Below are 27,990 nucleotides of genomic sequence, written 5' to 3'. Positions count from 1 at the left end.
TTACGAATTTTATTTTATTTTATTTTTTTTAAATGATAGAATTGTTTGGTTATAAATTAATTATATTTAAACTCTATTCTTTTTTCGTTTATTATAACTTTTTTTTATATTTAATATTTCTAATTAACTATTCACTTTAAATAAAAAATACGCTTTATTATTATTAAGATAAATACATAGTTGTAAAAATTGTTAAAAATATATATTTTTTATAGCTATATGCTTTATTATTTTAATATATTTCATGGATATATGCTACTGAACAAATTAAAACATTTTTAATTTGAATTTAATTATAAAATTATTATAATGGTTCTTTCATAAATATAACATAATAATATATTTTAATATAAAATATACCTAGTAGTGAAGAAAATATAATTTTTATTTTACTCTGTTTTCGTCACATTATTTTAAAAAAATTATCTTTCTAAAAGTTCTATCTTTTATACATTTATTTTTTAAATCTCTTAAACTTTAATAATCTTTTTCGAATTCATTTAAAAATGTCTATAATATTACATAAAATTTTAAAAAAAAAAATTTTTAGAATAAAAAAAATATTAAATATTTTTAGATTTGTAATATATTAATTTTTAATTTATCCTATTTTATGTTTTAATATTTTACATTTATACAATCTTGTAATTTATTTATTCTATTTTTTAAACATATTTTTTCTTTTTTTGTTTTTATATCTTCACAAACTGAATATATAAAATCCAATGAATTTTCTAGTTCTTTTTTCTAGAAAAATATATACATATATATATCAAAATATATATGCAAGTATAAAAGTGTTTTTAATTCAATAAAATATTATTATTACAAAAACAATTTTTTTCTTTTTAATTTCTTCAAAATAATAATTTTTATCCTTCTTAATTTTTGTAATAATCTCTTTCTGAGTTTTTATTACTGCATCAGCTATCTAATGAAAAAAAAAAAATGAAAATGAAAATGAAAATGAAAATAAAATTGAAAACAAAAATATAAATAATATTTATATTTTATTATTATATATTTAAATGTCACTTAAAATTTTTCTTACATATAACTTTTGTTCAGTGTCTACAAAAGCCTTAAAAAAGAAACTTAATTTATCATTTTCATCTTCTTTTTTATTCTAATAGAGAAATAAATGACATCATAAATTATATTTTGTTTTAATTAATTTATATTATTAATTTTTTTTTTTTTTTTTTTTTACATCAAAGTTTTTCAATAACATAGTTTCAGAATTCATATTTTTTCCAAGTAATTTATCAGATACTTTTGAATAAGTTTCATCTTTTTTAATTAAACTGCTTAATTTTTTTATTTTTTCTTTTAATAAATTGTTTTCGTTATATAATTTCTTTAAATAATTATTATTTTTTTGTGAAGATTCATCTATATATTCTTTTTTTGACGCTTCTTTTTTTGAAATTTTGTTTTTTAAATTTTCTATAATTTTTACTTTGTCTACATTTTCTTCTTTATTTTTTGTAATTTCATTTTCTAATTGTGATACTAATATATTTTTTTCATTTATTTCATTTTCTAACTGTATTATTATCTTATCTCTTTCATCTATTTCATTTTTGAATTTATTATTTTCTTTTAATAAATTATTCAGTAAATTTTCATCATCACATACAAATTTGCTTTTAACTTTTTTATTTTTTTTTGTTATTCTATTCTTGAGTTTGACATTTACGTTTATTATTTTACTTAAATTTAGGTAGTATATATTCTTATAAAAGTCATAACCATTAGTTATTCCACTAATAAAAATAGTAAAATACGTTTTAGAATTTTCAAATATAAGTCTAATTAATAATTCAAAAACTAAAACATGAAATATCATATCTTTTTTATTATATTTCGTAAAATCATATTTTATATTATTTTTTTTTTTTATATTAATATCGTTATCACTTGCAAATTTATCTTTTTGTATATCATTCAAGTAATTATTCATAATCATTTCTTTTTTCATACACTTATAATTTTTAAATGAATACTTTTTATTTCTTATAAAATATATAATTTTTTTTTTTAAATTAAGTGCCTTTTGACACTTTTTTGAGCTATTAAAAGGAAATAAAAAATTAGAATAATCACTAATATTTTTCAATGAATTTACAATTTTTTTATTAAATAAAAACAACAAAGACTTCTCGTTATTGCTATTATAAAAAATTTTATTCCTTTCTATGTTGCAAAGAGGAAAGTTAATAAAATATACAAAAATATTCTGATTATTTATTATAATTTTATATTTAAAAATTAAACACAAATTCGATTTCTCTCTTACATTATTTATTATTCTAATATACTTTCTTATGATATATTTTAAGATACTTTTTAAATTTTTATCATTTTTTATTGTCTTTTTAAAAGGTAAGTCATTGCAACATTTTGGATATTTCAAATTAGAATTATCAAAAAATTTCCTAATGAAGCATTTGTGGCAAAAAGATTCCTTTTTCTTTTTAATTTTTCTTTTTTTTTGATACTTTTTTTTTAGTATATCGATTATTTTATTGTTCTTGTATACCCAAGAAGAAAGTGATATTTTAATATCTATTAAAAAAAAATATAAATAAAGAAATAAGTTATAATTCATAAAAAATGAAGAAATTTAATATTACTTTCATAATTCATTTTTATAATATAATCATATATATCATATATTAATCCTTTTTTTTTTAAGCAGTCTTCATAAATGTTTTTGTCTTCGTAAGAATTTTCTTTATTATCAAAAGAACCCTCATAACTGTTGTAAAATTCCTCTTTTTTCTTTTTTCTTTTTTCTGAAATACTTTCTTTGTGTTTTATTTCACTTCTTTGAAAATTTTTCAGTTTTTTTTCAATTCTCCTTTTTTTCTTTCCATCTAGAAATATTAATTTTTTTTTTTTTTTTTTAATTAATATTAGTTTTTATTCTATTTTATAACATTGCACATGTATATATTTATTTTATTACATTTTTTTAAATATTTCATGAATAAATTTCCATAAAGAAAAACATTTTTTTCATTCTTGTAAGTGTCTACGCCTTAATAAAAATTCATATATATATGTTATTACATATGAAATTGAAAAGTTAAGGCATTTTAGAATAAAATAAAAGTGACCATTATAATAAGAAATTATAAATACAAACATTTATTCGAAAACAAAATAAAGAAAATATAAATATATTTTAGTAAATAATTTTAATATATTGAATAATTTTTTTTTTTTTTTATGTTATTACCAGTATTTATTACTGTTGTATTTGTATAACTTTTTATATTTTTAGTTATCTTTTTTAGTAAATGATTATAAGATTCGGAATTATTTTCTCTATTTTTTTTTATATCTAAAAGATTTTTGGTTAAATTATATTCTTTTTTAATTTCATCTTCTTCAATAGAAAATATTTTAGTAGAATTATTTTCTCCTATATAATTTTTTCTTTTTTTTTTCTTTTTTTTCCTTGTTTTATTTAAAATATAATTTATTTTCCATTTTTTTTTTATTATATAATTCTTTCTTTTTCTATCACATAAAATATATTTGACAATAATATTTTTACTAGATTTATTTTTTGTTGGTACAATTTTCTTTATTATATCTTTCTTAATTTTTATTTCCTTTTTCATCTTACAAATATAGACAAAAACATTTATTCTGTGACTCATCTTTTTATTAATTTATATATATTGTAAATTTTAGAGAATAATAAGAAAAATATATTTTATATAAAAAGTTAATAAGAAGTTATTTTATCATAATTTAAATCATAGGTAGTAAAAAAAAAAAAAAGAAGATAATAATTAAAAGTATAAATAAACAACAAAATAAAGATGATCAAATATTTTTTTTATTTTAATATGTATATATATATATATATATATGAATTCCTCTAAATTATTTATATTTTTATTTTTCCTTTTAATACGATATTTAAAGATAATATTATTTGAATTTTTTTTTTTTTTTTATTATTACTTTTTTTTAAAATTCTATAAGATGTAATTAGACAAGTTACGTAAAATTTTTATAACAATTATTTTTTACTTTATTCGTATTTAATTATAAAGCTATAAACAGAATTTTAATAAATTTTCAAAATCTTGTAAAAAAAAAAAAAAAGCAATATTAATGAAAAATAATGAAAATTCAAAATATATAACTTGCTACCTCTTAAAAATGACAAAAAAAAAAAAAAGTAATAGTAAAATAAAAATAAAAATAAATAAATAAGAAATACAAATAAAAAAATTATACTTCATTTAATATTAAAGATTTCACAAATAAATAATTTTTCTTCATCATTGTAACTAGGTAAAAATGCTGAAATATTTTTTTTTTTCTCAATAATTTCTTTTAAACAAATGTTTTTTTTGTATAATGAAAAAATAAATTTATAAAACTGATCAGCATTAAAATCATTTAATAAATCTAATCCCTTTCTTTTTAAGCATTCAAAAAAAAAAAATTTTTCAAAATTATATTTATAAAAAATATAGCATAAGGATGATAATGTAAAGGCATCTATGCTATTTACATTTGATAATATTTTGAGATAAAAAATTTCACAAACTTTTTTATCATTTAATTCTAAATTATAAAAACAGTTTAAAATATTATTCATATCTTTTAAATTTAATTCATATAATATGTTAGGCAAATAATTCATCATTTTTTTAAAAAATTCATTGTAGCTATTTTTTTTTAATCTCTTACTTAAAATATTCAAAATTATCACAAATGAAATACCATTCATTGTAGAAATATTATCCTCAATATATCTTATACTTGATACATAAATTCCTTAAAAGAAAAAAAAAAAAAATTAAATTAAATTAAATATAAAAATGAAATTATAAAAAGAAAATAAATATACTTTAAAAATTTTAAATTAGTTATATGAATTTATAAAAATAAAATTACGGAATGCTATATATTTAATGAATAATAAAATAAACTAATATAAATCATAACATTATAATAAAAAAATAAAATAAAATAAACAAATAAATAATAGATAAAATTATATAGTTAGAGAACACAAAAAGAAAAAAAATATATTTAATGAAAGTACAAAAAATAATTAACTATATTAATATAAATATATAGATATCATTAGATATATTTAGACAATTATATAAATCAATTTTAAAAAAAAAATTTATAAAAAAAAATATAAGATATAGAATATTTTAATATAATTATTTAAAAATATATATATATATATATATTACCAGTGTCTTTATTATATAAATGAAAAGATTGAAGAATTAAAGCAAAATCAGAAAAATTTAATAAATGAATATTTTTTTTAACTCTTATACTGTAAATTTGCCAGAAAGATAATTTTTTTGTTATAGAATTTTTAGTTTTTGAACCATTGTCGTTTTCTGTATCATCATTTTTAACTTTTTTAATTTTTTCAGATTTGTTATATATATATTTTCTAAATTTGTAATTATTATAATCATTGTCAAAATCCTCATTACCTATCATATTTTTTATAAGTTCTTCTGCTGTAATTCTTAATTTATTTATATCACCAAATAATAAAACGTTTTCATATTTATGTTTTATTTTTTTTAAAACAAAATTTTTATATTTAAAAACGCTATCACTACTCCCACTGTAAATAGGCATACATAACCTTCTTCCAACACCACCTCCCAATTGTTTGGGACATAGATATAACATATTTCTATACTAACAAAAATAATCAAATTGCTTTTTATTAAAAAGTTAAAAAGAATGAGAAATAAAAATATAAATAAAGAAAAAGAGGAAACAAAATAGCAAAAAAAAGAATAAGATACAAATTAACAAATTCTTTTAAAAGGAAAATCTTTCTTATTTACGTATTTAAAGCATTCATTGGGTTTATTATAATTTTTTTTTTTTTTTTAATTTTTCACCTTATTTTACTTTTTTTTTAATTAAGTCCTAGCTTAGTATTAAATATATTACATTATTTCCAACAACTGAAAAATTTAATATTTACATATAACTTTAGCTAGTGCTTAATTTTTTCAAAAAGCATTTTACTCATACCAGTTTTAATAGAAAAAAACTAATTAAAAAATATATTTTTTTTATAATTTTAGATTTAAAATAATTTTTATTTAAAATGAATCATATAAATTCTTCAAAGTATAATAAAATAAATTATTTTCTCATATTAATGTAGTAATTTTTATTTCATTTATTTAAAACAATATTTTATTGACAATATTTCTTGGGATGTTATTGCACATTAAAAAAAAAAAAAAAAAATGAACACAAAATGTAATATATAAATGATAATTTATTATATATCATATTATTTTTCTTTATTTTTTTTTCAATTTTTTTTGTATTTTATTTTTAAATTATACTTTTACTTTTTATTGATGAAGCATACATTTCATATGATCATAATTAAAACTAATCAAGATTCTTATAAACCTTTAAATGGAAATAAAAAAACAACATTTTTATATAAATTATTTAAAGTAATTTTTTTAAAATATAAATAAAAATAATAATTCTAAACAAAATGTTTATAGAAAATTTTTTATGTAATTGAAATTGTAAAATTCTGAAGTTTTGAAAAAAAAAACAAAAAAACAAATACAACTAAATATGATTATTTTACTTTTTTAGCAGTGAATACATGAAAAAAGAAAATAATTTTTAAGAGAATAAATTAAAATATAAAAGTTTTTAGTCAAATTTATATTAGTTAATATTTTGTATATTTAGCTTTATATTTTCCTAAAAGTCTTGTAAACTTTTTATTAACTCAGTTATGCTTAATCTTTCAGAGTTTATGACAATTTTTTTTTTTTTTTTTTTGATATAAAATTGTTATTTTATATACTTATGAAGAAATATTTTATTTTATTATTTCTTAATTCTATTTCATATCATCCATTCCTACAATTCTATTTAGTAAATCTCCATAATCATTAAAGCATTTTTCAAAATTCGAAAAAATTGAAGGTATGATTTTTAATATTAAATAATGAAAAAATATAGAAAAAGTGGACAAATAAATAGTGCTATGAATATTTATGAAAAATAAAAAAATAAAAAAAAAACTATATATATATATATATATATATATATAATTAATAAATCTTAAAGTCCAATATGTTTGTAATAATTTATAAAGTTTAAATTATAGGATTCATGTAATAACTTACAACTAAGAGATAACTCATAGCTGATGAATAGGTAAAAATAGAAATTTATAAATAGATAATTACTGCATATATTTTTTATAATATATTTTTTTAATACATTAAACATATACTTTATAATATACAATTTTTTATAACATGAATTATTTGATTTAATACTTTATTATATATATATAAAGATATTAAAAAAAAGTGCTTAAAAAATATTTAAATGTAAAAAATTTAATCCTGTTGCTAATGAAAAAAAGAACATATTTTAAAATAAATAAAAAACTTAAATAATAACTAAGAAATGAAAACCTTTTATATATTTAAAAATATTAAGATTAATTTCAATAAAAATTACAAAAAAAGCTAAATATTAACCCTATTTATAAATATTTCATAATTATTCTTTATTGTACTATATACAACAAAAATGACATTTTTTATTTTTAGTATGTAATAAAAAATATTTGAAAAAAAAATGTCTTTTTAATTAATAGAAATGTGGAAAAAACTTATCAAAAATACAAAATATTTATGATTATATCTTAGCGATATAGCAAATTCATTGTTATTTAATTTTATTCACAAATAAATATATATTTATATATGTGTATATTTTTTGTAACAGCTTTAATCTTCTAAGAAAGCATTATCGTATAAATCTTAAATTTTTGTTTTGTCACTTTTTAATTAAAAATATTCCTTAAAGAAATTAAATTTTTTAATTAAAGGTGTTATGTATATTTGCTTCTAAAAAATACAAAATAAAACTTTGTGAACTAAAAATTAATTGAAATTTATATAATAAAACAAATATTAAGGATAATAATAAATATAAAAAAAACAAATTAAATGATATTGAAATTTATTGAGAATATATATTGAGATATCATAAAAATTTATGAATTAATTTAAATTTAAAATTATAAAAAAATAAAAATAAAAAATTAAAATTTAAAGTAAAATAAAAATAATCTAAAAAAAATAAATAAAAAAAAAAGTAAATAATAAATGTAAAAATAATAAAAAGATAAGAGAAAAAAAAAATAAGTAAATATAAATAAAAATTAAAATAACAAAAAAGAAAAAAAAAAAAAAAAAAAATATAATTAATCTAAAATATATAAATGTTTTATATAAAGAACGATATTAAAAAAGAGAATCAAAAATTAAAAAATGAACAAATAAAATCTTTAAAACATAAAGTGAACGTAAAAAATGGAATTCTATAATTAATAAAAAAAAAATAATAATAAAATTGAATAAATTATAAGTTTTTTTTAATATTTAAATTGATGAAAAAATGAAATATAAAAGAAATGGAAATGAATAAAGATCCTCATTCAATTTTGAAAGTTGAGAAAAACTGTGATGTAGAAACTCTAAAAAAGCAATTTAAAAAATTAGCTATATTATATCATCCAGACAAATCAAAGTATCATTTATTTAAAGAAAATAAGGAAAAAAAAGAAAAAGATATAGATTTTGTAACGTTAGTTTGGGCTTATGAACAAATTTTAAAAGAGATTGAATGCAGTAACAAGTCTGAGAAATATGAAAATGCTCTGAATATCAAAAAAAGCGATTTAAAATATATTAAAGAAGAAGAAACTTATATATATTTTTGCCGATGTGGTGATTTTTTTCTTTTTAGTGAAAATTTATATTACGAATATTACGTTATTCAGGTATGTCAGAGTTGCTCATCATCTGTTTATATAACACCTTAATCTTTTATAAGATATTTTATTTTAATATATAAAAAAATTGAAAGTACAAATTTAATAATATAAAATAAAAAATCTTTATCCTAAAAATATTTGAAAAAATCTTAATTTTTAAAACTGAAATTTTTTTTGTATTTATATGAATTACAAGACTAATCCTTAGAAATATGCAGAAACCCTTATTTATTTTTTTATTTTTTAATAATATAAATTTTACTAAATATACTTTATATAATAAATTAGATAACTATTTTTACATTGTTTTATTTCCTTTTTGAATAATTTAATATATAAACTTTTTATCCATATTAAAAGATATACATTTTTAATTTTTTTTTTTTTTTTTTATCCTAATTATAGTCTTTGGTTTTTTTAATGTAATAAAAATAAAAAAAGTTTTTTTTTATAATATAAAAAATTAATAAATAAAAAACATTTCAATTTATTTTTTATATAAAATTTAAAAATTCGTATCAATATTTAAATTTTGAGATATTTCAGTAGATGCTTTAGTTACAATAGTGTGTGCTTCATACCTAAATAAAAAAAAAAAAAAAAAATGATTATAAATTAAATAAAAATTAATATTTCCATATAAATTAATTTAAAAAGAAAAAAAAATAAAAATCCTTATTTATTTATTAACATTCTATCCATGCATTTAGCTAAACATATTTGTTCATTTTTCCCCATCTGTTCAGAAAACTTCTGACCAAAACATTTTTCAAAACAAGTTTTTCGTACTTGCTAAAAATAAGAAAGGTAGACATATATATATATATATATTCGAAAAGAAAAATTATGTAAATATCTAATAAAATATATTCAAAATTTTATTTAATATATATAAATTTATAATTAAAAAATAACATTATTTAATATCTGATATATCATCATTCCTAAAGCATTCTGAGCATCTTCCATACTACGTGGATTATCCATTTTAAAATTTTTTTTGAAATTTATATAAAAAAAATGTATAATTTAAAAATAAAAAAAAGTATAAATAATAATATTCTTCATTATATTTTTAAAATTCTTTACTCAAACGTATTTTAATAGCCTTATAAAAATAAAAAGAAAAATTTAAATCTTATATTGTAACAGCAAGAATTTTTACGTTATTTAAGAAGCTTTAATAAAACGTAAAGAAAAAGTAATATAATTGTATTATATATAATATAAAGGAATATATATAAATTAAAAATAAAAATGCGTTAAAAAAAAAAAAAAAAGTTCAATGATATTAAAGCTTATGCTACAAACAAAAAATTTAAAAAATAGAAATTTAAAATTTAATTCCTAATAAATAAACTAAATTAAAAACAAGAAAAAATAAGATCATGTTAAAAAAAAATATATATAAAAATTGATTAAATTATCTCAAAAATATATAAATACAAAATGCATATTTAAAATATAACAAAGAAAAATATTCATAAAATATATGCGAACATTAATTGAATTTAAAAATAAAAAATAAAATATAAAAAAAAAATAAAATAAATATAATTAAATGAAGATAGTTATTCTAAAATTTTTTTTTTTTGTATTTTTTTATTTAAATAATTATATATATTTAAAATATATATTTTTCTCTATAAGAGAAACAAAAAGAATAAAAAAGTTTTGATGTTTTTACAACAATACTCAAATAATATATATCTATGTGTGAAATTATAATTACATATATTTTTTGTTATATAATATAATTAACAAAATGACGTTGATATTTAAATTTTATAATATTTTTGTGTAGCTTTTTTTTTTTTTTTTTTTATTCTAAATGAGATTTAAATTATCGTTATTTTAGAAAAAAAAAATAATGCGAAGTAAAACAATTAATAAAATATTTAACTTAACAAAAAATGTGTATATACTATATATAATAATTAACATAAATTCAATATTACTTTATGGGCATTCAACAGTTATAATTTTATATATTTTTAATAATTATATTTTACAAATATATGCATAACTATAAGAACGAAATATTAATAGAATAAATTAATATAATAAATTGTCTAAAATAAAAATAAAAAAAAATAAAAATAATTAGAAATTATATTAATAGAAAATTCTTTTTTTTTTTTTTTTTATGTTATATTTCTTATAGATTAACAAATATGAAACTAAAAGAATAAATTTTCAAAAGAACTTTTATGGTATACCAAAAAAATAAAAAAATAAAAAAATAAAAAACTCAGAAAATAATTTGAAAATTAAATTAAATAATTATTCTTTTGAAATTAAATTTTTTATTATTTTTCTTTTTCCTTTTTCCTTTTTTTTGTTCCTGAAATAGTAAAATTATATATTAGGAAACAACAAATATTTAAAAATAATTATTTTTATAAAACATCTCATGCTTCAAAATTTTCATTATATACAAAAAAAAGGCATAAAGAAGCACTAGAAGTAATTTAAAAAATATATGAGTATAGAAATTTAGTTTATATATTTTGTATTAATTTTTATGTTTTTTTTTTTTTTTTTTTTTTTAATTCATCCATCTAGTTTAATTTTATTTTTTTATTTAATATTTCCTTATTAGATTAAAAAATATAGAATGAAAGGAACATCATCAATAGCAAGACATTACGGATTTAAGGGAAAAAAAAGAATCAATAAAGTTACGATGTTACCTCTTAAAGAAATTAAGTTACCAATAAGGAGGTAAGAACTATTTTTATTTAAAAAAAAAGAAAAAGAAAAATTTTTTAAATTTATATGTGTATATATACATACCAATTTTTCCTTTATTAAAAAAAAAAAAAAAAAAGGTGTATGATTCTAAAAAAAATGGACAATTGGAATGCTCGTAAAATTTCAAAGTCAGGTATAAGAACACATAGAATACAAAGGTTGAATTTAATTAAAAAAAGAATTTTTTTTGAAGAAGAAAATAGGTTTGTAAAATTAAAAGTTAGTGCAAAGGGATTAAAGACAATAAAAAAATACGGTTTAAATTACTGTTGTAAAAAATTTAATTTAGATTTAAGCAAAAAGAAATTTGATGCTGGATACTCTTTAAGGAAAAAAAAAAAAAAAAATGATATCAATGAAAATGATAAATTAAATGAAAAACCAAATGAAATTTATGAAGATGCAGATAAAATAATGAAGAATTTAAATTTAAATAATTAAGGTAATGAATTCATGTAAGCAGAATAAAAAAAACAAATATTTTAAAAATTTAATGAAATATTAATAAAATTTATATGTTAAAATCAAATATTACAAAAAATAAACAAATAAAATAATAGGAAATTATACTTTATTTTGATAAGCTGTTTTATGTGTATTAAAAAGTTTTAATAAGCCAAAAAATATATCCATTCAAAAATTAAGTGATAAATATAAATATTTTAACAAAATTAAAATAATTGAAACAAATAAATTTAAAAAAACAACATAATAAAAGATAAGGAATTTAAAGCAACTATGAAAAAAAAAAAAAAAAAAAAAAACAATAAAATGATAACTATTGTTTTCATTATATTTACAAATAAAATCAAAAATTGAATAAAAAAAAAATGAAGTAATATTTAACAATAATTGACATAAAGTCAAAACAAAAAAATTAAAAAAATTTTTCTTAATTATATATATATATATATTATTCATTTTTTTATGGAGATATTTTTCTTTTATAATTTAAAAATTTTTTTTTTTTTTTTTAAATAAATATATTATTTTATTTTATTGCTTTTGCAATTTCATTTGGTTTATACCAAATATTTTCATTTTTTCTCAAAATTTTACATAAATATACTTTTACATTTACATTTAATTTTTTCTTTAAATCATTAATTAAATTTTTAATTTTAATTTTTTCTAAATTTAAATTAATGTTATTTTTTGGTAATGCAAACAATGCTGAACCACTCCCACTCATTGTTACAACATCAAAAATATTTTTATCAATTAGCATTTCTTTAATTTCTTTTATCTTTTTCTCTAAAAAGAAAGCTGAATGTTCTAAATCATTTATAAATATATTTTGTAGTTGTTTACTTTCCAAATTAACAAATGATTTCATATATGTTTTTTCTTTTTCTTCAATAATTTTAGTGAACTTATTTGAATTAATAATATATTCTAATAAGTTAATTGGATTATATTGTATTATTTTGTTATAATTAACATTTTCGTAAACTACTTTTGTTGATAAGCCTTTATTAAATTTGAATAAATAAATTCTGTCTTTTAAGATATCAGAAAAAACACTCTTTAAATCAATTATATCATTACCTTTACCTGTACAATATGCAAAACCTGAGCTTTTAAAAAAAGATATGTCACTACCAATTTCTTTTATAAAATCATTTTTTAATTCATCCACCTTTAAATACTTATAAAAATGTTTTTCTAAAAAATAAAAAAGTGTAGCACCATTAGATGATCCTCCTCCTAATCCACTGAATATAGGTATCCTTTTTTTTACATGAATTAAGAATTTTATATCATCACTTATATTTAAATTTTCCCTGAATTTTTTTAAAATTTTTATAATTATATTATCGTCATTTAATGGATAATTGTTATAATATAAATCTTTTTCTTTCACAGATGAGATATTTTTATGTTTAATTTCGTATTCTTTATTTTTTTTTATAGTTAAGAAATCACCAGAAGAACATGGGTATAATAAATCTCTCAATTTTGTTTGGTTTTCTTTATTTAATATTGTTATAAAAAGATCATCACCTAAATTGATTGAATGTATTAAGGTTGATATATCATTGTAACTCCCTTTTTTCCCTTTTAATCTTAAAAATAAATTAATTTTAGATGGAGAAAAAAATTTGAAATCAAACCACTTTGTTCTATTTAATACGTGTAATATTAATTTCATTTTTTTACTACATAACACATTTCCTTTTTTATAGAAAAATTCATCATTATATATTCTTTCATCCGTATCTAAATTGATTTTTTCTTTTACTTCATAATTTGCATTTTGATTTAAATTACTTTTAGTGTTTTTTTTAAGGAATACCTTATTACTGATTTTTCTATTTTGATTAATAAAATAAAAATTTGATAATTTTCTTTTAGAATTTTTAAGTTTTTTTATTGTTACTACACTATTTTTATTCAAAACATTTTTATGAGCTAAATTAAAAAAAACCAAATTAATAAAAAGAAATATGATTGCATTTATATTTATAGAAAATTTCATACTCTTCGGTTTACAATTTTATTTAAAAAGTATTTTCCTAAAAAAAAAAAAATTTATATTTTGAAATATATATACTTTTTTTAAATTTATTACTTTTAGAAACTTATATTTATTTTAGTTTACAAATTCATTTAATTATTTTTCTATAATTTCTTTAAACTATTCATTGAAAAAAATTCCCATATTTTTTTAAATATAGAATTATTGTTCTTCTAATTTTTTTTTTTTTTTTATAATTATTCAATGAAATAAAATGCTTTAGTAAATATTACTTTTCATATTTTTTTTTTTTTAATACCATCTTTCTATATATTTTATTTTTTTACATTTCCATTTTTTTTCTTTTATATATTTTTGTATCTTTTTTTTTTTTTTTTTTTTAAAGTCTTATAATTTTTTTATATCAAAAATGATAAAAAAAAAAAAATATATATATTTTTATACAAAGAAAACAAAACTTAATTTTTATATAAAACAATCATGATGCATTGATGTTTTTTTAAAAAAAATATTTTAACTTAAAGCTTATACTTGTCTTAGTAATCGTAATTTTTTTAAATATAAATATAATAAAATATAATAATATATATATCATATACAAATATTACAATTTATTACATATACCTACATATATATATATATATATATATATATATATATATATATATATATATATATATAGGTATATATATATATATATATATATATATATATATATATATATATATATATATATAAATTTATGTATATATATTTATTCTTTATTAATATATCTTTTAATTATTTTTTTTTTTAATTTTATAATGATAAAAAGTTACTTTTATGAACAAAATATATCTTGCTTATTTAAAAAAATATATATATAATAAAATAGAAAAATTAATACAAATAATGAAACATTTGTATATCAGTATATAAGCATATTACTGTATATATATTTGTATCAATATAATTTTTTATATAAATATATATTTTGTATTTTTTTAAATAATTTACAATATATTATTATTAAAATATTGTGTCTTTTTTTTTAATTTTTATAAAAAAAATTATTTTTTTTTTTATATATAAACTTATTTTATATATAAGTAAAATATATTTGACAAGAAAAAAAAAGAATAAGTTTTTAATTAATTTTTTTTTTTTTTTAAATATAAGAAAACTCAAAATTATATTTTAATTATCTCCTTATTATATACATATATATATATATATATATATATATTTTTTTGGCATTATTCTTATTAAATTTATTTTTAATTGTATGGCTTTATTTTATTTTCAATAAATATAATAATAATTGCATTATATATTTTTTTTTTAAATATTTTTAAAATAATATAAAAGAGCAATGGACAAAATAGATGTATAATAATAAAATAACATTATTTTTTTTTTAATCGTTAAACTATTTGCATATTACAACAAAAAAATAAAGTTATTCCTATAACCTTAAAAAACTAAATATCATCAACACATTTTAGTAAATTTTAAATACATTGAAATGCATATATATATATATAAACATTTATGTTATTTCAATGTTACGAAAATTTTCAGTTTACTTTATTTTTTCATAAGATAAATATTATATTTATATATATTTCGTTCTTCAATTTTCTTTTTTAAAATAATGTTATTATAAGACAGTTGTAAAAGCACATCCTAAAATATATAACAATATTTTTTGTCAATATTTTAAAGTTAATAACTTTTGTTAAAATCTAAAAAATTATGAACATATGTCAAATATAAAACATTTAAATTCTTTATTATTTTTTTAAATAAGTAAATATTTATATATAATTGTAAATATAAGTATTTTTTTTTTTTTTCTTTTTTTAACTTTTAAATAAAAAATGAAAATAAATAATGTAACTTGTATAAACTTAAATAAAAATAAAATGAAAGAAAATGAATTATGCAAAAAAATAAAAAATAATAAAATGTATTGTAATGAATCTAATAATTCTGAAAAAGCTGAAAATAAAAACAGAAGTAAATTAAATCTAAGAACAAGTAATGACGATATAAAAGACAAAAGAAAACATACTAAATTAATAAAAGTGAATAAAGAAGCCAATGAAGCAAATGATAACCTAGAAATAAGTAAAAAATATAAAATAGATGAACAAAAATTAAATGAAAACGGAATAATTAAAAATAAAGAAATACCAATAGACACTAAAATAATTGAAAAAAATATAGAAAAAATAGAAAATGCAATGAAAAAACTAGATGAAATAGAAAAAAAACTTATTGATGATATATATGACTGTGATAAATATATAGAATTTTATGATAAATCTAAATCACTTTTAGATTCAAAAGATTTTGATAGTGATGTAGGAAGAGAAGAAGAAATAAATGAAATTAGAACTATCTTAAAAAAATGTTCAAATAATTTTAAAAGTGATGGAATATTTTTAACAGGTCCTAGTGGGCAAGGAAAAACCTACAGCATATTTTATATAATTAATGAAATAGAAAAAGAAAAAAAGCAAAAAAAAAAAGAAAAAATGGAACATTATAAAAATATTGATTCATCATATTTTTATGTTTCTTGCTCTAATAGCGAAAAACCATATGACATTTTTGTTGATATTTTACAGCAAATATTAAATAAAGACAGGAAATCTATATTAAATAATATTAAACAAAAATATAACTTGAATGGATTAGAAGAAGTTAAAAAATTATTTATTAATTACACAAGTAAATTAAATAATTTAAAAATAGTAATTGTAGATGAATTAGATTTTATTGCAGTCAAAAATGTGAGGATGGAATTAAGAGCAAAAACACATAATAAAAATTATAATGAAGACGTAGTTAAAGTTTTATTTGAATGCTCTCAAAATACTAAATGTAAGATAATATTAGTAGGTATTGCCAATAGTCTAGATTTAATAAAAGATTATACCCATTTAAAAATCAATCAAATTATTTATAAACCTTATAATGAGAAACAATTTATGAATATTATAAAAAATAAATTAAACTCCTTAGAAGATGAATTTGTTAATAAAATTTTCAAGGGAGTATCTTTAAATATACATGTTAGACAAATTTCAAATAGAAATGGTGATATTAGATCTTGCTTCGATGCAATTTTAAGGGTTTTCTCTGATAAGAGATCAGATTTAGAAGAGAGAAAAAGAAATTTAATTAAGTTAAAAGAAGAAATTTTAATGAATAAGATTTTTAATAATCAAGAAAAAAGGAATTTATGTCTTCTACTAAATAACCAATGTAAAGATGACAAAAAAAAAGAATTTACCAATGATCAAAAATCTTCGAGGGAAAATAATAATGACATAGAATTATCTACAAATAAAAGAGCAAATTCCAAAAAAAGGGAAAAAGATGATAAGGACTCATTAAGTAGAACGAATAAAAAATTAAAAATGGGTAGTAATAATGCGAATGAAACTAATATTTATAATGAAGATATTAGTGATACTTTTTTCTTAGAGAAAAATGAAACTCCATTACTTCATAATAGAGATTATAATATGGAAAGTAAATTCAGTAAAGATGCTCAAAAATTAAAATTTACTGATTTAAAAAATGAGAATACTTTTGGTTATGAAACCTTAAAAAAGGAAATCATAAAAATACAAAACAATAATGAAACTTTAAGTGAAATATTAATAAGAAAAAATTTTAATGCAAATGGCAATGAATCACTTTATAATTATAGTCAGTATACACCTAAACAGTACTATGAAAGCCCCTTTAAAGTATTATATAAAAATGAAGATGATAGCAATATCCTTTATTTTAGAGATAAAGAAGATATACTTAATAATATAAATGTAGAAAAATTAGAATCTTTTGATTTAATTATTGATAACCAAATAAAAAGCATAGAAAACAAATATGAAAATTTCTTATCTATGCCAAATAACAATACAGTAATGATATCAGATATAAAAAAAATTACCGATAAAATACCTTTAGAAGAACATAAAGATATTTTATTTAAAATTCAAAGTCTGCCTTTAATTCAAAAAATATGTTTGTATGCTTCTTGCAATGTAATAAACGACACACATTTAAATCTAGATGATGAGGATCAAGAAGATATATCGAAAAATGAAATTAAAAAAAATATTGAAATAACTTATTATGATATAAAAAAATGCTTTAGGGCTATATGTAGTCAATTATCAGAAACTTCTTGCATAAAAGATATATTAGAAGGAAATACTATTGATCAAGCAATTGAGCATTTTGAAGAGTTAGGAATTTTGACAAATACCAAAAAAAATCAAAAAGTTAAAGAAAAGAGTATAAAAATACCAAAAGGTCTAACACCTAGATTTGCTAACAAAAAAAATAACAATTTTTCATCACAAAATAAATTAAATTCTGTTTATTATTTTAATCTTCCTGTTTGTGTTATAAAACAAACCTTAAAAGAAATTTCTTCTATTCTTTCAAGTCTTGATAAAAGTGTTAATTTTTAAAAAAGTAAATGCTAACAAGTACAAACAAAAAAAAGAACAAAAAAGAAAAAAGAAAAATATATATTGTAAAACATTAATCAACATAATTAAATAATTTATTTGTTATTATTCTCTTTGATGTAATTAAATTATTTTTATTCTTCATAAAAAAAAGTGTCATATGTATCTCACCATTATGTAAATTTTTTATTATAATACATTAGAATAATATATATATATATATATATTTATACATTTAAAATAAGGAAAAAAAAAAAAAAATCATACATTAAAAAAATAGATGTAATAAAAAATTATTATATATTAAATATATAATATGAAACATAAATGTGCCATGTAAAAATAATTTTAAAGGGTTACATAAAAAATCACTTAAAATTTTTATTTTCTTATGGCATATTTTTGGCTTAAAATATAATTTTTTTTTTTTTTTTTTTTTTATTCAATTCATTATTTCTTCTGGCGAATGCATATTATGTGCAAAAGACGTTTTCATTTTATAAGACTTATTTTTTTGTTTATTGTTTTTAGTTTTTTTTCTTTTCTATCTTTCTTTTTTCTTTTTTCATTTTTCTTTTTTCTTTTTTTTTTGTTTATATTTTTTAAAAAAAAATTTAAATGTATATTTATGAAAATTCTGAAATAATGTAATTTGACACATACAAAAATAAATCATGAATAGAAAGATATTGATATAGGATGAAATATATAAAAAGAATGGACACATTTTATAGTTTTGAAATTCTTTTTTATATGTATTATAACCTTATGAAAAATTAAAAGAATTTTAATAAAGTTCTATTCATTGAATGAAACCTTTTCTAAAATTAAATCTTAATAATATATAATAATTATTACTCTGATGTTTTAGTAAAAACATACTTTGCTCTTTTTTTTTTTTTCTTTTGGGGGGGGGGATAGGTTTCTAAAAATAAAGACATATGTTTTGTTTATTATTCTTATCATTTATATTTTTAATAGCGTTGTAGAAACTGAAATATATTATCACCCATAGAAAAAAAAAAATTTCTCAATCCTTGAATAAATCCTATGTATTATACATAATATTATTATAAGAAATAAAATAATTTATTAAATATTTGTGTATTTTAAAAACCCAAATGGATTTTTTTTTCTTTTTTTATATGGACAATATTTTATATAATTGCACATACAAAATATTTAATGAAATTCAAGATTTCAGATTTTTTTTTTAACAATGTAACTATTAATTTTAATAGTCAATCTATTTTACAAATACATAAACTTATGTTTACAGACCTTTAAAATTTTTTACAAAGACACTTTATAATGTGTAATTTTAAATGAAACAGAGAATATTATTTCATATAAATTAAATATATGCATTCTCAAATTTTTTTGTATTATATTATCTCAATTTAACTATTTTATTTATGCTGAATGATGATTATATTAATTATTTATTAAACACCATTAGTCGACATAACAAAAAAAATGGATATACATATCCATTTTTTATTTTTTTTATTTCTATTTACAAATAATATATATATATATTCTTTTTTTTTAATTTATCATTTTTATTAGAACTATGGAAAAAATAGTTAGCTTAGATGAAGAATATGAATGCATTAAAATTTTAAAAGAAGCTTTATTAAAAATATTTAATAATAATTATAATTATAATGATATCGATTACAAGCATTTAAAAAAATGCGTTTATAAACTAGTTAATAAGGATTATTCCGACAAGCTTTATGTAGAACTGTATAATATTATTTATGAATACATAATACATATAAAAAATAAAATATTAAAATCTTACGAATTCAATTTATATTATGAAAAGTCGATTCCAACACATGGTGCACAGAAACTCAATAAAATGAACTTTTCTTTTAGCAGAAATGAAAATAGAGATTTAGAATTATACTTTTCTTATAATAAAAGTAGTAATAATTTTATACACATAAAAAAAATGAACGAACTAAATAATAAAAATTATAAAAAATATTCATATGATAAATTTATGATTGTTAATAATCTAAAATTATTTTTTGAAAATAATGAAAATAATTATTTTAATGATCAAATATATGATGAACATTCAATTTTCTTTAAATCTTATTTATATTCTAAAAATTTAATAAATTTTAAAAATATTTTATTTAGCAACTGCATAAAACTTGAAGATACCTCCATTTTCAATAGAAAAGATAATATATGTTTAAATAATTTTAAAAATAGAATATGTAATAAAATTACAAATTTATTTTATAAATATTCTTATTGCTTGTTTCTAAAAGAAAAAGAGTATTTAATAGATCAAAAAGATTACTATTATAATATAAACAGTTTTATTCATTTACAATGTTTATGCCTAGAAAATTTAACCGAGATACATTTTAATGATGAAAAATACCAAGAAAAAGTGTATTTGAAATACATCAAAGAAATCGATGAAGAAAAAAAGGATGATATATTTTATATTTTAAAAGATGATCATAAAATGATTCAAAAATACAAAAAATTTAATTATGAAAATTTATATTCTAAATCTTGTAATATTAATAAAAGAAAATATTATTATAATATTTTCGATGGAAAAAAAAATAAAGAAGTAAACCAAGAAGAATATTATAATTCTGATGATTCAGCCACTTTTTCACAAAAATTTGCTCTATATTTTAATAAAACTGATAATATTTATAAAAAAATTGACCTATATGAAATATTTAAATTCGGTTTAAGCGTTGAAAATAATTTATTATTTAATTCAAAAATAAATAAAAAAGAAAAAGCAATAGAAGATTATAATATAACGTCCATTTATCTGAGAAATAAAAATTCCATTGAAAATAAGCATATTTTTAGAAACAAAGTTAATCATAATATTATAATTATAAAAGATCTAATATATTTTCTAATTCATTATAAATTGTCTCAATTTTCTAATATAATTCGAATCGCTATTATATCTTTATGCATTTTAATAGGAAGATACATAAGTAGTCATACTATTAATTTTAATAAGCAAAATAAATTTGAATATAGAGTTTTTAATAATATCCTTCTTCTTTATTATATGATTAAAAAACAATTGTATACTTTTAATGATGATATGAATAAAACCATATGTAAATTTTTAGATATATTAAGTATTAATGAATATGTTTATTTCTTTTTAAAGAAAAAAATAGTTACGTTGAAAAAAATAATAAAACATCATTCAAAACTTCTTAAGAAAAATGTATTAGAAAAGCAATATTATCTCTTAAATAATGAAAAACACGATTATACTCAAAGTGAGAACTATAGTAATGATAATAATATTAAAAATATTTTAATAGAAAATATACAAGATGAAAATGAAGTAACAAAAAATTGGAGCAACTGTACAGAAGAAAAGGAGAAAGTTACAATTCAATTCAATATATATAATATACCTCTAAAAGAGATAAATATACTATTTTATAGTATTTTAATGTTCTTAAAAAATTCAGAGGAAGTTTATCGTTTGTCTTTTTTAAAAAATGTAACAGAATGGAATTATTTTAGTATTATTTATTCCCTTATAAATTCTAATAAATATAATAAAAATATATATAAAATTATAAAAAAAAGGTGTTTAAAAACAAAAGAAAATGCTATTAATTATTATACATGTAATGAAAAAAAAATGTGTATCATTATAACTAATAAAATATTAATGAATATTTATAGAATAATAGCATGTAAATTTAATTATAATTATAAATACAAATATAATATTCTTTTAAATTATATAAAATTATATAATGTAGTGATTTTCTTTTGGAGAAAATGGATCAACGATTTAAAAAATATAAATGAAATTTTCACTTACATGTATGATAACTTTATAAATAATAAGATGTACAAAAGAAAATATTTCTTAAAAAAAAATTATATGTATATAATAAAAAATTGTAGACATAATTTCACAAAAAAAAATTTAAAAGAATCAAAAATAAAAGAACATGTAAGGAGAAAAAAACATAAAAAAACATTGCTACATTTTGATTCTTTAGGGATTTTTTTATTTAGTGAACTAATTTTAAACAATGTTTTTATAAAAAAGGTTATCAAAAAATGCATATTTTATTATTATACTTTTTTTAATAGTCATAAAAAAGAAATATATAATTTTCTTCAAATAATTTTTTATTTAGATAAATTATTAGGTATTAATTATTATTATAATTACTTTGAATTTGATTTTTCGTTATTCTATTTTATATATATTACCAACATTATGCATAAGATAATTGAATATAAGAATCTGTCATATTTTCTTAATTTTATGACTAATATAATGTTTGAAAAAATATATTTTAATAAAGGGCTTCATATATTTAATAATTTTCATACATTTAAGAAATATATTATAACTAATAGTTTTACAAAAAAGCATTCTATTATGTTTTTAAATAAATATAAAAAAGAGATATTTTACTATTTCCAAACGGTGAAATATGATGAATTACAAAAATTATATTCCATTATTAACACTGTTTTAAAAAGTTGCAAACAAAATATTCTATCTTTATTCGAAGATGCTATAATAAGTGAATTTAATGAAAAATTAAAAAATCACTATATCTTTTTTCCTAAAAAGGTATGGAACAACTTTTTAGATATAATAAATAGTAACTTCTCTGATAAAATAATTATTGAAAACAAATTAAATGATTTATTTTCCATTTTATTGAAAGATCATGATAAGTACATTTCAAACAATAAAAATTTTACATTGAATAATAACATAAATACTAACATAGAATATAAAGGTGCAATATATCCTGAAAATAAATACAAAAATAAAAATAACTTAGAAAGCATTAATAAATTTAATGTAAAAAAAAATAATAAAAACGTTTATACCAAAGAAAAATATATGTATTTAGTCAATGAAAGTATAAAAAAAAGTCCAATAAATAATATAGATAAAGAAACTTCTAATTATAAAAAAAAAGGAAAAAAAAATAGTAATAAAATACCAAATTATAAAAATTACAATGAAATTTTAAATGATAAATTATCTATTACCTTTAAAAATTTCAATTTAAAAGAAGAAAATAAGAAATGTTATGAAAGTTGTTTCTTAAAATATAAAAACAATGAAACAAAAAATTGTTCTGAAAATTTAGACATAAACAAAATGAACAAAGGCACATTAAGTGAATCGGTAGATTACTATTTATTGTTTTTTTTATTAAATAATGAGGAAGATTATTATTTTTTACATTACATATTTAGTTTAATTTTCATTTATTATAAATACAAATTTATAATAAATAACTGTTTCAATAAAGATGAATTTTTTTTTTTGTCATATAAAAAAGCAATTTTTAAAATAGTAAATGCAGATAATAATATAGCATTTTATTTTTCAAAATTTTTAGATTTTTTTGCTAAAGAAATAAATCTTTCAACATGCTATGATAATAATGTAGACATGAACAAAAGTTTTCTAAAATTTTTCAATAACCATACTATTAAAAAGAAGTATTATAATCTTAATAGTATTATAATCATGAATAAGAAAAGCAATAAAGAAGACAATTCCATAGTTCATTTAATAAAAAAAGAACAAGGTAATGAGTTTATTTCAAAAAGTAAACATTTAGAAAAAAATAATAACTTATCCCAAGAAGGTAATAAAAAATACTCTAACTTCAATACAAACGTACACGAAAATAAAGGTATAAATGAAATTAAAAATAAAAAAAAAAAGATTAAAGATAACAAAAATATTAATACTAGTAATAACAAAGATTTCCTTAATAATAATTTAAAAAAAAAAAAAAGTAATTCTGATAAATATTATTATTATGAAATATTTGAAAATAAAAATTATTCTATAACATTTCTGAAAAGTAGTCTAATTTTATGTACATTAAAATTATTACAAAATAATAACAAGAAAATCCTATCTCATTATAAAGATATTAATTGTTTTGTAAATTTTTATTTATCAGTAAAAAGAAAAAATGCATATGATAACAATCAATGTAATTTTTATGACTTCATTACAATGATTTATTATTGTAAAAATAAAAAAGAAAAAAAATTTTGTAAACGTTTTCTAAAAGATATTTTCAAAATTTTTCATTTTATAGAAGATAAAAATGAAGTAGAATATTATTGTAGAAAATTTTTGACAAAACGTTTATTTAATGAAATTAACAATGAGAGCGTTGAAAAGTATATTATTAAAATCTTTAATAATATTGAAGGTGATAATTATGTATACAGTATGAAAAATATGATGTGTGATTTCACAAAATACAACAGTAATTTAAATAAAATATCTTCTGTTGACAGAAAAAATGCGAATATACTATTTCTTCGTAATATAAATTGGTTATATGATAAATATGAAGACATTTTATTAAATGATAATATAAAAAATTATATTAATTCAGTTACAGAAGAACTTTTAAATACCCATTATAATATAAAAATTGAATGGATTTTTCATTTATCATATGGACAACTTATTTTTGAAATAAATAAAAAAAAGTATATCATACATTGCCATATGTACGTTTTAACTATTCTTCTTCTTTTTAATAAAAAAGTGGAAAATGAAAATGTGAATCAATTAAATAACCAAGAAATAAACGTCAATATAGAAAAGAAGGAAAGTAGTAAACAAACCATCATATGTAATAAATTGGATATTAATTATATACATGGTCATACAAAAATAAAAAGAGAAAATATTAAAAGCATTTTGAATCTTTTGGTTATGAAATATAAAATATTACTTAATGAAGTATCAAAAAAAAATAATGATACAATTGATCTTTATTATGTAAATTTTAATTTCTCCTCAAAAAATGAAGTAATTTTTATAATTGACGAACATATTGATCCAGCCAAAATTAAAAAAGAAAAAAAAAATTATATTTACAATTCAGAACAACACTTAACTTATGAGCAATATTTAATTGAAGCCTATATAATTAAATATGTTAAAAAAAATGGGAGTACTGATATAAAATTTTTAATTGATGAAACAGAAAAACATTTTAATCATTCAAATATAAATTCAGAAAAAATAAATAATTCTATTATTCATCTTATTAGTATGGATTATTTGAAAAAGACAGAAAGGTTGATAAAATTTTAAACAATTATTTTAAAAAAATAAAATATAAAATAATTATAAGAACAACATATATATATATATATAAAATAACAAAAAAATTTTAATAGCTATTTTTAAAATATCACTTTTTTTTTTTCTAGTGGGATTCTTGAATATATATAAAGAACATTATTTAAAGGAACCGAAAAGGTATATAAAATTTTTTTTTTTTTATTTTACTTTATTTTATTTACAAAAAAAAATAAATAATTTTAAAATCATGAATCACAAATAATTATTTTTTGGATATACTTTATATATATTTTTTTTTAGGAAATATGAAAAAGTAAATTTCATTATGATTTCATAAAAATAAAATTATATTATAATTTTACAATATAGTAATTTTGTTTTAAAATCATCATTAATATTCATCAAAAATGTATTAAGTTATTAAGTAAAGAAAATTTCGTCATTTTATTGGAACATGGAACCTTTGATAAAAATGCTAACTAGAAACTAAAGCTTTTGTTTTTATTTTCTTAATAAATACATTAATTTTATGGCAAATTTAAATCTTCTAAATTCATAATAAATATTCAGTAATTTGTAAATATATATTTCAAAATCAAAGTATATCTATACATTTAATAAAATAAAAATTTTCTCAATATTAATTTTAAGGAAAGGTAAACTATTAATTAAAATTATTTAGAATTATATTTAATGCATATATTTTTAGAATTAGGAGATTTTAAAAAATGAATACTAGACAGATATACAATAAAATAATACTAGTAATTAAATCTAAAAATTTTAAAAGTTAAATTCGAATTTATAGAATTAATTATAAAAAAATCAATTTAAAAAATTAAGAAATTAAAAAAAAGGTAAAAATGAAACAATATATTTTTTTTTTGCATAAAAGCTTTTCTTAAAAGAAAAATATATGTTCTTTATTAAAAATATTCGTATTAAATTTAAAAAAAAAATTCCCCAAAATAAGCACAAATAATCAATTAAAAATATTTATCGAAGAACTACATAAAATATATATAAAAACAAAAAAAAATAAAATTTATGTAAAAACATTATATTTCAGTTCATATAAAAAGATAAATGGTAATAATATTCTTTTTAATTTTATTTTGTTTAATAAATATGTAACAAACGAATAAAAAATAAAGACAAATATATATGTTAAAGATTTTTTAATAAAATTGTTTTTTCTATATATGAAATATTTAAATATTATAATAAGGAAACAAAAAAAAAAAAAAAAAACAGAAATATTCATTTGAATTTCTTCTGTAATTATAAACAAAGTAAAATAACCGCTAAATATATCAATCAGTGCTTTAATTTCTTTTGAAAATACAATTTAACAACTTAACTTGAAAGATGTGAAACTTCAAAATAAAAGTATAATAAAGAACTAAAAAATTAATCTTCTAGAATGTTTCAAATGCAAATATTAATAAGATTTCCTGTATATTATCACAAATTTATTTTACTGAATTTTTATATACACACTATTTGTCTTATTTTTACTTCGCATCATAAAAATATTATTTTTTTTTATTTTGGTTGATGTATATTATTAAAGCAAATACATGAGGAACAATAAAATGTTTTTTAAAAAAAAAAAAATATAATCTTGAAATAATTAGTCGCCTTTCTTAAATATGACTTTGCAATTTCTTCATTAATCCTTTTCTATATTTTTTAATTTTTGTGTATATATATATGAAGATACGCAGTATATATTTTTTTTTTGCTTTTTTTTTTTAAATTTGTTAAAAATGCATTTGTTTGAAATTTTTATATTTAAAAACCAATAATCTTCTAGATAATTTGTTTATTGAACAAAATGGAAAAAAATGTAAATACATGGAGAATAAAATTTACTGATAATATATTAAAAACTTTATTAATTATCAAAATATCCATAAAAAAAAAAAAAAAAAGTAAAAAATAATCACTCGCACATAAATAAAAGCTTAAAATTTTCTTGTAACACATAAATGGTTTGCATACTTGAAAATTAATATTATTTTTTTATAAAACATAAGATTTCACAAAATAAAAATGCTTAATCTCTTCTAAAAAAAATAATTTATTATTTTTTTTTTTTTTAAAATAATCTTAGTAATCTTTATTTCGAATAAATAAAAAGAAAGCTTTTTTTTTTTTTTTAATTTATATTTAAGTTACATGTTATATATATAAATTTATTTATTTTTATTAATTTGATGGTTTTTTTTTTTTTTATGTTATTATATTTGAATTTTTCTTTTGTAAAAATATATACATATATATATATATATATATATTCTAT

At 16.1% G+C, this 27,990-nt stretch overlaps 8 protein-coding genes across 8 annotated transcripts; 4 read left to right on the top strand and 4 right to left on the bottom strand.

Moving 5' to 3' along the window:
- Positions 1-477: 477 nt before the first annotated feature.
- Positions 478-3,671, bottom strand: PRELSG_1029900 (conserved Plasmodium protein, unknown function; the record flags this gene model as incomplete). Its single annotated transcript, XM_028677237.1, has 8 exons — positions 478-510; positions 631-747; positions 830-931; positions 1,052-1,126; positions 1,211-2,568; positions 2,637-2,879; positions 2,972-3,043; positions 3,245-3,671. 8 exons carry the CDS (start codon positions 3,669-3,671, stop codon positions 478-480), a joined length of 2,427 nt encoding a protein of 808 aa, XP_028533646.1.
- Positions 3,672-4,261: 590 nt separating this feature from the next.
- On the bottom strand, positions 4,262-5,697 carry PRELSG_1029800 (conserved Plasmodium protein, unknown function; the record flags this gene model as incomplete). Its single annotated transcript, XM_028677236.1, has 2 exons — positions 4,262-4,806; positions 5,238-5,697. The coding sequence occupies 2 exons, from the start codon at positions 5,695-5,697 to the stop codon at positions 4,262-4,264; spliced, it is 1,005 nt and encodes a 334-aa protein (XP_028533645.1).
- A 2,791-nt stretch (positions 5,698-8,488) lies between these two features.
- Positions 8,489-8,899, top strand: PRELSG_1029700 (DnaJ protein, putative; the record flags this gene model as incomplete). Its single annotated transcript, XM_028677235.1, has 1 exon — positions 8,489-8,899. The coding sequence occupies one exon, from the start codon at positions 8,489-8,491 to the stop codon at positions 8,897-8,899; it is 411 nt and encodes a 136-aa protein (XP_028533644.1).
- Positions 8,900-9,356: 457 nt separating this feature from the next.
- PRELSG_1029600 (mitochondrial inner membrane TIM10 associated protein, putative) lies at positions 9,357-9,838 on the bottom strand (the record flags this gene model as incomplete). Its single annotated transcript, XM_028677233.1, has 3 exons — positions 9,357-9,432; positions 9,543-9,643; positions 9,767-9,838. The coding sequence occupies 3 exons, from the start codon at positions 9,836-9,838 to the stop codon at positions 9,357-9,359; spliced, it is 249 nt and encodes an 82-aa protein (XP_028533643.1).
- Positions 9,839-10,721: 883 nt separating this feature from the next.
- PRELSG_1029500 (50S ribosomal protein L28, apicoplast, putative) lies at positions 10,722-12,046 on the top strand (the record flags this gene model as incomplete). Its single annotated transcript, XM_028677232.1, has 5 exons — positions 10,722-10,826; positions 11,016-11,064; positions 11,205-11,317; positions 11,454-11,575; positions 11,683-12,046. The coding sequence occupies 5 exons, from the start codon at positions 10,722-10,724 to the stop codon at positions 12,044-12,046; spliced, it is 753 nt and encodes a 250-aa protein (XP_028533642.1).
- A 550-nt stretch (positions 12,047-12,596) lies between these two features.
- On the bottom strand, positions 12,597-14,084 carry IspE (4-diphosphocytidyl-2-C-methyl-D-erythritol kinase, putative; the record flags this gene model as incomplete). Its single annotated transcript, XM_028677231.1, has 1 exon — positions 12,597-14,084. The coding sequence occupies one exon, from the start codon at positions 14,082-14,084 to the stop codon at positions 12,597-12,599; it is 1,488 nt and encodes a 495-aa protein (XP_028533641.1).
- A 1,859-nt stretch (positions 14,085-15,943) lies between these two features.
- Positions 15,944-18,556, top strand: PRELSG_1029300 (conserved Plasmodium protein, unknown function; the record flags this gene model as incomplete). Its single annotated transcript, XM_028677230.1, has 1 exon — positions 15,944-18,556. The coding sequence occupies one exon, from the start codon at positions 15,944-15,946 to the stop codon at positions 18,554-18,556; it is 2,613 nt and encodes an 870-aa protein (XP_028533640.1).
- Positions 18,557-20,129: 1,573 nt separating this feature from the next.
- PRELSG_1029200 (cullin, putative) lies at positions 20,130-25,835 on the top strand (the record flags this gene model as incomplete). The annotated part of the gene is made up of 2 exons (XM_028677229.1): positions 20,130-25,678; positions 25,814-25,835. The coding sequence occupies 2 exons, from the start codon at positions 20,130-20,132 to the stop codon at positions 25,833-25,835; spliced, it is 5,571 nt and encodes a 1,856-aa protein (XP_028533639.1).
- Between the last annotated feature and the right edge of the window lie 2,155 nt (positions 25,836-27,990).

The sequence above is a fragment of the Plasmodium relictum genome (genome assembly GCF_900005765.1).
Source record: "Plasmodium relictum strain SGS1 genome assembly, chromosome: 10".
In the NCBI taxonomy this organism is placed as follows: Eukaryota; Apicomplexa; class Aconoidasida; order Haemosporida; family Plasmodiidae; genus Plasmodium; species Plasmodium relictum.
This window is presented reverse-complemented; position numbering and strand designations above follow the sequence as displayed.